We start from the raw sequence: 11,966 nt of genomic DNA, 5'->3' as shown, positions 1-11,966 counted from the left end.
CAACCTTTTTTGGGAAAGAAGGACAAAGACGACAAGTCAACTTTTTTACATTACTTTAGATGTAATTATAAGATTAATCATTTGTTTCAATTTAACATAGAATCAGAAGAAGATATTTAAACTATTTAGAATCTATTCCTCTTCAATATTATAACTGAATGACAGCAATTTATAAATCCTACCAGCTAGTTCTACCAATACCTAATCTAATCATATACAATTCAAATTTTTAGTTGGTATTCCCAACTGAACCGAAGCCATGATCAATAACATTTCAGCGAATTTTATATGCCTTGAATAACTGTAATTCAAAGAAGGAAATCTTTACATTTAAGAAACTGGGATGGGTAGAACAAAATCCACAGCCACATTTGCAAATGTATGCGCTACTCCAATTTCCCATCATTACAATCTAACACAAACATACCTTCATTAACTAATATTGTTGCTAAGCGCAAATAAAGCACCCATTAAGAATTACCTGAACATTTAACCTCTAAAACAGAAAAAGAAGCTTCTAATGGACATTTCCTTCTAGAACAGAAAGGAGTAAGCAAAAGCCTGCTTCTACTGGGCTTTCTCGTTGCCTGGGAGTTTCTCCTTTATCTGATCTATCAAACCTCCCTTGTCCTTATTATCTTCTCCTCCTTTCATCTGTGCAGGAAGCTTGTCAGTTATCTGTTCCAAAAACCCTCCTCCATTTTGCTTCTCTTGATGCCCCACTTCTTTCTTCTGTCCAGGAATTTGGTCGATTATCTGCTCCATGAACCCTCCTTTATTTTGCGTCTCTTGACCCATTTCTCCTTTCTTCTCTCCAGGAATTTGGTCGACTATCTGTTGCATCAACCCTCCCGTGCTTTGTTTCTCTTCATGCCCGACTTCTCCTCCTTTCTTCTGTGAAGGAAGATTTTCCTTAATCTGTTCCATCAACCCACCCTTTGAATCCGCCATTACTATGAAGTTTCAAGCTAAAAAGTTTAAAAAGCAAACAAAATCCCAAATTTGCAGGTGAAATAGTTATCAAAATGGTCATGTGGGAATGAAGATTTATAGTGTTGGATTAGCTTTCAGCACTCTGATTCGACGCTACTTGAGCAACTTCATTTGCCACGTAAATCTACTATCGGTGACATAAATGTATTAAAATGTGTGGTTATAAACATTTGGATAAAATTCAATACAAGTTTCTAGAATAGGATTTTGTGCGGCTGAAAATACACCAGATATGATAGACTTGACCAGAAGAGTAACAGATATTATGACAGTCAATAGTTATGGCAATTTATTCAAAAGTAGTGGCGATATTTAGTTAGATATTTTGAGGAGATATCTAGTTAGATAGTTAGATATTTTGAGGAGATATTTATTCAATCTCACCATATTGAAGCTGAGATATTTATCCAATTTCATCTAGATGATATTTGAATGTTATTATTTGTTGAAAAGTAATTGATTATTTTATTTTATAGGAATGTATGAGTGAGGACTTATTCTAAGAACTCCTATCACAATTATACTTGAATTCTAAGGGAACCTCTCAAAGAGGAGAGTTATAAGTCATATGGGTTGTAGGTAGAGTGCAAAGGGTTTACATGTGAATATAAATGTGTTTAATTATTTATAATAATGATAAATTTTTTTTTGGTTATGCAGTTTTGAGATTTAATTCAAGAAAACCTTATTTGTTACACCCTATTACATATCACGTGTCAATTTAAGAAAAGACAAAAGTAATTCTACATAATATTTATTTCATAACTTTTTATGATAGTTTTAGATTTCTCAACCTATCTTCTTAAATAGAATTAAATCCTACTAGAATAAAGTTTACAGTTTTCATACTTGAAAGGTTAACATATAAATGCATTTAATGAATAAAAAAATATGTAATAGTTTATGGGATAGAAATTGTTGAACAAACCCCAAAACTAAGAGGGGGGTTGAATCTGTCTTGAACAAATTTTAACACTTTATTACTTAATTCAAAGTCAACTTTAAACTTTAATCTGATCAATCGTAAAGAAAGATAAACAATGAACACACATGCACAAAAGAACACCAAATTTATGTAGAAAACCCAAGAATTGAAAAACTACAGTGAGAGTTAACTAGCACTATATAAATAGTATTACAATATTTTAGGGCTCATTGTCCAAGGAAGCTCATTACTCCAGAAGGGCTTGTGGATTGAGGATCACTTCCTCAAGGAAAGATACAAAAGACTTGCTAGGGAGATTCACTATCTCTAAGCAAGATACATGAATATATGAGTTGCAATGAATAAGACTTCAATAACACTACATCTCTCAATCACATTTAGATGTAGGTCCTCTTGAATCATTGTCTTAAGAAACCATTAGGCGATTCATCTTGAATACTTCCACTACACTCATGGTCCTTACAACTTCACATTCACCTTTTCCATATTCCACTTTGATTCACACACTTTGCAAATTAACTAGTCTTCTTTATATACCACCCTCATCATCTTGACACATCAATTAAGTTGAATAGAACAAGTAACAAGAGATGATCCCGCAAAATCAGACACAAAACACACTTGTAGTTCAAAATTAGTCTTATCCAAGGGATAGAGAGGACCCATATACACCTAAATACATCATCCAATTTTTGTCCCAAACCTCGCACACACTGGCACACATCCTTTAAGATCAAAAACAGGGTAAGTTGTAGGTAAAATGTGTAGCACATAATTGGTTCGCCTCGAAAACACTTTTTCCAAATGAATTCCACAATGTGTATCCCCACAAGCCATGGAGGAACCCAAACACAACTAAACACATCTTCCTATGTTGGTAGACACCCCCAAAGATGCACCACAAGAAAGAGAACAAGCCCTATCATCCAGATAGCTACCAATTACCCTAAAAAGCAACATCAAACTAAATGCATCAATAAACAATGGGGTGGGTGCAAGAAGTTGGGTCCCAATTCTGCGGAAGGCTGGGACCAAAAAAGTTTGCCACTAGAAACGGGCACCCATTTAGCTTCGGAGCCCCGACCCATAAAAATAAAATGGGTGTACGTTTTGAAAAATGGGTGCCCGTTTAGGATCGGACCACCGTAGAGAAACGGGTGCACGATTTTTAGAAATGGGTACACGTTTCTAAAAATGGGCACCCGTTTCTAAAAACATGTACCTGTTTCTAAAAACGGGCACACATTTCTTAAAGTACTATAAATTTCAAAACGAGTGCTCGTTTTTTGAATTTTAAATAACGGGTGCCCGTTTCATAAAAGATGGAGCGAGAAACACACCCATGCCTTAGTTTTGGCTTCAGGTTAGGCTTGGTGGGACCAAGCCTATGCTTGGACCTCCAAAAAAATGGCCAAGGCACTGGAATACCAGATTTCTACCTTGCCGTAATTTTTTGAAGGTATTCCTGACCGTATTTTTTGATGAAACAAAAACCCATTAGAGTTCTCGTTGTCCTAATTTCAAAAAGGTAAATTTCATAGTGATATGATTAGTTTTACTATTTTTGCATTATTTATTAATCAAAAGTGGTACCTAAATGTAAAATAGTGAGGTTTAGTAAAACTTTAATAACTTTTTTGTTTTTTAGGTATTTTTGAAAATAAATTATATGACATCAATCTAAATACAATTATTTTGAAGATTAAAAAATAAAATAAAAAATATGAAATTTTCATCAAATTATGGTGGTCGTACACCGGATGTTTTGAAAATGTACTTTATAGTCAATTAAACATTAATTAAAATATATATATTCAATAAAAAAATAAGAAAAAATATTCTCATCAATATTTGGTGTATTAGGTATCTTTTCCCAGAAGGATTTGCAAATATTCTTTTATTTATGTCAAAATATGGTGGTCATACACATGTGTGGTATGGTGCTAAAACATGCATTTTGAAAAAGTGGTTTTTAAATATGCCTACTAAAAAGGAATTTATACCATGTGGGTATTGAAATAAATTACATATTTGAAAATTAGACTCCAAGCACTACATTTTCTATTACTAAAGTTTTTTCAGATTCAAAATCTAAGTACCTCAAATTTTGACATCAATCGACAAACAAATTGAAAAATAGGGAAAACACTTCCACTTTTTGCCCAAAAGTGGGACTCAACTTCTTGCACCCACCCAATGCATCCAACACCATGTGGGTCACATAGACATGTTCCATGAACCCTCAAAAATATCTTCATATACTTCTCCCACATTGTCAAGCCAAAATGACCTAGAAAAATCAAACTAGTATTTAATTCTTCATTACCCAAATGCAAGAAAACACCATTAGAAGATAAGACTTCAACAACCACACTTCTAGAAAACTTTATCACCTGAAAGCAAAATGAAGGCATTGCACAAACCTTATAAAAATACCCTCCAATCTTCAACAATAGAAACCTCAATGCAGAGAATTCTCCAGACTAAGCCTAACTAGTCAACACATTGCCAGCATACTATCTTCACCCAAAACATCAACTGCAACACTAGGGACTTGAAAAGATGGGAGTTTAAGTTAAGAACTTAGGAATTCAACAATATGGGATATGGAAATTATACATACAAGGAGTGATCAAATAACTTGATGGATAGATCCATAATTTTGCAACTATGAAGAAGAGAAGATTTTTTGAAGAGATTTTAATTCTATTCTTTACTATCAATTATGTTTAAATGAGTACTATTGTAATGCTAAGGGGGTGTTAGTGTATACACTTTAATACAAATTAACATAAAAGTTTACTATTTATGGCTTTAAGTTGTAAATGAAGGTAGCTCATGTATATGTGTTGTTAATATTCTCTGAGTTGTAGTAACTATTGAGTTAAATTAGGGAAGCCTAGTTTTATTGAAGATTAGAAGGACTTTCACTAGATATTTATGTATTTTGTTATTATGTATCATTATTTTATTTATAATTAGATCAATAAAAACTTATAGAGTTGAAGAACTACTTTAACTTATATTATTTTAAATAATTTTTATTTTTTCTATGCCTAAAGTTCGACACATTAGTTAACCAATGAATATGGCATATATTAGTGTGTCGTGTTGATTGTTAGACACCAATCCAATAATTATTGTACATATTAAAATTGTATTTATTTTGATAGGAAATTTATAAATTTAGAAGGTACTTATGTTCTTCTTTTATTTTGCATTACCAATTCTCATCTTTTGTTCAAACTATTTGGTAGTGTATATGGTGAAAATGGATAGTGAAAACAATAATATTAAAAGACTAACAAATATCCAACCACAAAACCCTAGCCTAACAATGAAAATGATCCACCATACACAAATGAAGATACCTAAGACCATGCAAATAAATAAAATACACCAAGATATACCATTCACATTTCTAATAGGGTTTCAATCTCCATTTCTTCCTATCTCCATTGATCTTGTTTGATATATTTGCTCTTAGATTTTATGTGTGCACAAGAGATCAACAAAGAACAGATTCTGTTTGATAGCTTGATCGCAAGAAGGCTTGATTGGAGCAGTCATTAGCTAGTTGGATTGATTAGACGCATTGATTAGGGTTGAAAAGGGAGAGGGAATCGTCTTATATAGAGAACACTGTAAGATATGGAGGGATAAGATTAAGAGGTGTAAAGACGAATGGTCAGCTAGGATTAAAGGGTAGGTAGAGGAAATAATTAAATGATAAAGGGGGTAGGTAAGAGAATAATTACGAGATGAATGACTTGTCATGGGTAGAAAAGGCTACTAAATTAATTAATGAAATAAATATTTATTTAATTAATAAAGGAAGTGGGATCAATTAAATAAATAAAATGTTTATTTAATTTAGGAAAAAGGACAATTTAAATAAATAAAAGTATTTATTTAAATGACGAAAGGCTTAGAAAGGGCTAAAGTGAATTAATTAAATAAATAAAGATTTAATTAATTAATAGAATAATTAGGATTTGTGTAGGGGAAAAAGTGAGACTAACTATGGAAACCTTAATCCCACTCTCATACACACTCATGGAATACGAAAGAGCCTAGGGAGGTAACGCACGTCGGCTACTTCTAAGGAGAAAGAGAGAGTTGCGGATTACCTCTTAGGTTTTCTATTCCTTTTCTCTAAATGGGAGAGAGGAATGGTGCACAATGCAATCTAACCTAGAAAGAAAGTAAGAAAGAAAATCCTATTCTGAGAATGCAGATCAAAGACCAACCGATACACTACTGAAAAGTACAGACCAGAAGACAAAATCAAAGGTGCACCTATGTCTGAATTTTGGGCATAAATGTCCAGGACCAGGGTGCCACGCCACAATCCGGATTCTACAATACTAGAGTTGCAACTGACAGGAGGGATTCTGAGGTATGTAGGTCTTGCTGACAGAGGGCAGGACCATGGCACCACGCCACTATCCTAGGCAAGACCAAGGTACCATGCCCCTATCTCCTTGACAGATTTCTACACTTCTGAGACTTCTGGGTGGTGTTGATGCCTTTTCCAGATCTCAAACTGCCTCTGGATTCTTGTTTCTGCACCTATAACTGAAAAGGGAAGGTTTGGGGTGGCTATATAGGGTTTTTCCAAGTAGTGAAACCCCCATGTTGGTGATTTCCAACTCCATGAATAGTCGATAATGTACTAAAAATGTGTGTGCAAGAACCTTGTGTATGTGCAAGATCCTAAGAATGAAAGTAAACAACCTAGAGCAACTCTAAAGACTAAACCATAATTTCTTATAATTGACAAAGTAAATTCTCTAAATCCACAATGCAAAGTGATCTAAAGTATGAATGTAAATAAAAATGAAGCTTATGCAAAGAAATGAAACCATACCCAAACCCAAGGGAGAGGTACAAGCCAATCGTTAGTCGGTGATCTCCTATTGTTCTTCTACATCTTCTAATGACCCCAATTGATAAAATGATTCTTGATGAATGTTTGATGGATGAATGTTGAATGTTGTTGAAGACTTCAAAGATCTACTCTTTCATTGCAAAGAAGGCTCTAATGCTCCAAAAACCTATTCTTAGATTCTTAGAAGAAGACTCCTTCAAATGAAGAAAGAGAGCTCTTAAGTATGAAACCCTAGATCTTAATTTCATGTTTATGCCAACCTAGGATTTTAATTTATCATTGATATTTGGGGGTTAAGCATTATATATCATAGGATTGTGCTCCCTAAATTTCGAGAAAAAAAGTCGCAGACCATGTGCATTCCTGCCACGGTCCAATCAAATTTTCACCAAATTTTTGAGACCGTTAGATATGATGATATTAGAGCACATCCCAAAGTTACAACTAATTTTGAGATGTTTCAATATGCGAAATCAGACCTAAACGGTCAAATAAGACACAATTAGGGTTTATGATTAAATGATTCATTGGAGGAATATGATGAAAAGGGGCACACTTAGGGTAAAGGGCCCAAATTTGTAATGTGCAAAGTGATGAGACATGACCTTATATTTAATTAAATTAATTAATTAAATTCTTAAAGGGGAATGAGAAATGCAAGATGCAAGACACACTGAGGTGAGTGCTAACCTAAGTGTGAAATTGTACACCCTAGCAAGGGTGTACAATTTACGACACTACATTTAGCCCCCACTTTAGCGGTCATATGACACTATGAGAATATGAAAGATAAAGTACAAAAAAGTAAACATCATTTGAAAAATGATATATCCATAAGTTGTCGAACGAAGCCCCCAATTGTATCTGCAGTACATAGTTAGGAATCACACCCTACAAAACCACATGTTAGATCACAAAATCACCTAATCCTTACTAAGGAAGGTGATGAAATTCACAGGTAGCTATATGCCCCCCCTATTTTGACTTTCTTATTTGTGAGGTGAAACAGGGTATCATGTTTTCCACAACGAATTGTGATAAAGATTGTCATGAAGCAAGTTCACAACAAGGCTTGACTACTCATCCAAGCATATTGTGGAACTAACGCGGAGTGAAAGGGTGGACTCATGATTCCAATACCATCAAGGGTGCAAGAATCAGAGCTTCCTAGCTCAAGATATGATAGATTGAAGAAAAAGTGCAAAGATTAGGGTTTTAACTTAAAAACATAAAGTCAAAAAGTGCATGAAACATAAATATGAAAGGGACACCTTCATTTGTCACTTTCTAACTTTTTGGCACTGAGGAGCCCACATACAAGCCATCATTCCTCAACGATGACCTGAGCGACCTACAGGGATGGAGATCCTATGTCAGTCCATACTCGTCAGTCGACTGCTCGATGAGGTGAGTTGACCTTTTGTTGACTGCATTTGACTTTTTCATGTTTTCATAGTTTGCAGAAGTGATAATGTCATCACCTAGTCCAGTCTGGAGCCCTCCCTTTGGACACCTAGGGGTCCTAGGGTTCCCTGGTCCTCCTAGGGTACCATGGTCCCCTCTTGGCGTCATGGTCCCTTCTGGGCGCCATGGTCCCAGTAGGGCACCCTGGTCCCATTAGAGGAGAGAATGTTAGATATCGATCCGATCGAACAGAGAAGGATTACAAGAGAGAGAAGGTTTATGCTATGGGGAGAGTGATACATAATGAGACGAGGGGTCACATCATGGTCAGTTGGCTCCTACACCCTACTAGCGAGGTTCCATTGGTGAGGTGACTCATGATTGCGACCCTTACATTAGTTGTGTGCCCTAATGGGTGTGACACACATATGCACTGAGGACTCATCTACGACATACGAGTCATGGAGAGACATAGGAGAGTATACTCTTGGAGTTGGAGCATGTTTGATCATCTCTATCATGACCTTGGGGAGTATGTGTTTGGAAAGGGATGCAGCCTGATGACATCCACACTACTACAGGTGTGGATGTTTGAGCATTTTACCCACACTAGACCTAGTGGAGCTCCCATAAAGCTAGTCCCAGAGTAGCCTAGGGTATTTTCTTATCCTCTTATCTGAGTGGGGATTCAGCGATCTCCTGTATTGGAGGTTAAGTTTGGATAGATTGACAGTGGGTGGTATCATATGGAGACCCTACCTCAAGATGTCCATGTGGGCAAGGCTACGTAGACAGATGTTCAACATGCAAAGGAACTATCTACTAGAGGGACGGTATAGCCACATGGTCATTCCCTTCTACTTTGACCGAGTTTGGTGATAGTTTGGGTTTGAACAATGTGTTCCTACTAACATTCCTGTATACATGCAACAATCATGAGTGATGTCAAGGCTAGGATTCATTCCTAGGCCTACTAGTGATGAGATCGACATCACAGATTCAGATGGGTTAGATCAGGACACATCGACAGATTATATAAATGATTTAGGCATGCAACAATGGTACATCATATGGTGGGGGAGGACATACCCTAGAGGTAACCACAAACCATGGATATAGTCATGAGACGAAGAGCAATTCGATGCATCTGAGGAGGATTCAGATGATCAAGATAACGACATAGAGGAGCAGGAGGCAGGCAGATATGAAGACAATCCTAATACCAAAGAGGGAAATTAGGGATGGAGATGATGAGGAGGATGAGGAAGAGGAGGACGAGGAGGATGAGGACGAGGACGAGGAGGATGAGGATGAGTCAGGTACAATTTATCACTCGAGGGAGGATACTAGAGCCCTAGATCCACCGAGTCTCCCACTATAGGCAGAGAGGGATTCCAAAAGGGATCCCGATCCTAGTCACCACTGGCCCACATCTATTGTACAGAGACTGTATGAGTGTGGAGATCCTTGAAGGCCCTAGTCTCAGGCGGTCACTGTCCATGATCCCTACTAGCGAGAGGGAGATCTAGGTAAGGTGCCCTATTTCTGATTAACATATGCATCTTACTGTAGCGTCCTAAAATTGCAACACTTGCAATTTCGACTGCATTTCGGTCTTCACGATGGCGATGCAACACGCAACCTGAATGGAGACCCCGAAACCTGTTTACGACACCAAAAACTGCATTTTTCAAGCACCCTGGCCTGATCCTCCTTGCACCCTGCTGTCTCAGGAGGTGGGACCAGAGCGCCCAGCGCCCTAGTCCCTGGCCCTATTTTGGGCCCGGTCTCTTATGGGACTTCGGGTCTTTTTGTTTGCAAATTGGAAATTATCTTTCCTGGTCGGCCTAAGGTCGGGAAAATCAGTCTTTCGGCCCTAATTCACAAGTATATAAACTACATTTTCCTCTCCCATTTGGGTAGATGAAAAGAAGAAGGACATATGTGTACAAGCGTGGAAACAATATTCAAACATTCAAGCATTCAAGCATTCAAGCATTCTTTCAAGCAATTGATCATTCCAAGTCTCCATTCAAGGCTAAGTGTTGCATTCAAGACAAGGATTCAACCATTAAAGAGGAGATCACATACTACAACATACAACATACAACAAACAACAACATCTATACCTTCGCACATAAGGATACAAACATCCTTACAACAAGGTATTAGTACTTGTTTTACATTACAGTCATTTACATTTACAGCATTTCTCATTTCTTGGTTAATTCCAAAACCGGGGTTTGACCTAAAGGCAAACCCCTAATCCCTAACCCCCCAATCATCTTCACTTTTCTGTGTGTAGGTTGCAGGTACGCGGCTAAAATTGAAGATCTGGAATCCTTGTGCAAAGACGAACAGATCCCCCTTCATTTCGCGGATTTTTCGGAGGACCGTGTGCACGCTAGGCGCCATCGTCCTGTCAACTTTTGCTCAAATTTGCAGGACAGTGCCGTATCAACATTTCACTACTAATTCTAGGTCCGCAGCTTCATCCTATATCCCTATCTCAGTTTATAAGCGAATCTTTCTCACTTTCTATGCATTCCTAGCTTAATCATTCTATGCACATTCTTTACAAAAGAGGGTAGCCTTGCTGTCTTAACCCTTGACACTCATTTAGCATCCAATATTGCCTTGTGTGGGATTGGATCTTGTGGGTTTCAACCCCTCTTTTGAATGTAAAGTCTCCTTAAGTGAAAACCATCAACCCTAGCAACCTCCCTTCTCTCTCCTTGGAGTTAGAAGAGGGGAGAGCAACTACGGTTCGATCGATTTTCCGCTTTACATTTTGGTGAACCCGACGTGAACATCCTTTCTGATTATTCATGGTTAGATCTGAAAATTGGCTGCCTTGATTACATTTCCATGTTTAATTTTTTGCAAATTTTAGAGGTTAATTGCATAAAAACCCTAAATTTTCTTTTGAGCTTGCAAAATGTTTAATTGTTAATGCTTGCTTCAGATCTGCCCTTCTATTACAAATTATCAATTCATATTTGTGCTTCAATTTTGAAAATTAAGTGGTTAAGTGTCAAAACCCTAATTTTTGAAACCCTCTTGATTCAACCTTTGTCCGACAATTTCACTGATCAAAACATCTCCAATTCAGCTGTAACTTTGGATTCCGCAATAAAATCACAATATCTTTCATCCCTGAAAATTTGGAAAAAAGTTGCGAGGACCGTGTGCACTCCAAGTGCCATCGTCCCCGACATTTTTTCCAAAATTTCAGGAGCAAGATCTTACTGTATTTTCCTGCTAAAATCCAAAATTTTGGCTGATTTTATCAATTATAACACTTTCAAAATTACAGTCAAAGTTGGTCTTGTGATTGCTTGCATTAAGGCTTCTAATCATTCAAAAATTGTTGAAATTGAAATTTTGTGTCAAAAGTGTGTTCTTACTGTCCTAAATCTGAAAAGTGTGTTTGCATTCATTCGAAATTTCAATGCTTTATTCAAATTCTTGCAATTTGTGACTTTTGAAATTAAGTGCTTAATTACAACAACTTTGATTTCTGCTTTCAAAATTGAATTTTGCGTGAAATTGAGTCAATTTTTAAATTTCAAAACTTGCATTGCTTTTGACATTCCCTCTAAAATCATAAAATTCAAAATTTCAGTTTCCCTCTCTGTTTCAAAATTCAAATTTTGCATTTTTCAACAATCTTGGTAGGGTTCAATTTTGAGATTGCAACTTTAATTTGGCCTATCTACAGATCGTAAAATC

At 36.6% G+C, this 11,966-nt stretch overlaps 1 protein-coding gene across 1 annotated transcript; it reads right to left on the bottom strand.

Moving 5' to 3' along the window:
• Positions 1-307: 307 nt before the first annotated feature.
• On the bottom strand, positions 308-1,040 carry LOC131050921 (dehydrin DHN1). Its single transcript, XM_057985236.2, has one exon. It carries the CDS (start codon positions 949-951, stop codon positions 568-570), a length of 384 nt encoding a protein of 127 aa, XP_057841219.2. The 5' UTR covers positions 952-1,040; the 3' UTR covers positions 308-567.
• Between the last annotated feature and the right edge of the window lie 10,926 nt (positions 1,041-11,966).

The sequence above is a fragment of the Cryptomeria japonica genome, chromosome 4 (genome assembly GCF_030272615.1).
Source record: "Cryptomeria japonica chromosome 4, Sugi_1.0, whole genome shotgun sequence".
NCBI lineage: Eukaryota > Viridiplantae > Streptophyta > Pinopsida > Cupressales > Cupressaceae > Cryptomeria > Cryptomeria japonica.
Note: the sequence above shows the minus strand (reverse complement) of the source record. Positions and strands in the feature narration are given on the sequence as shown.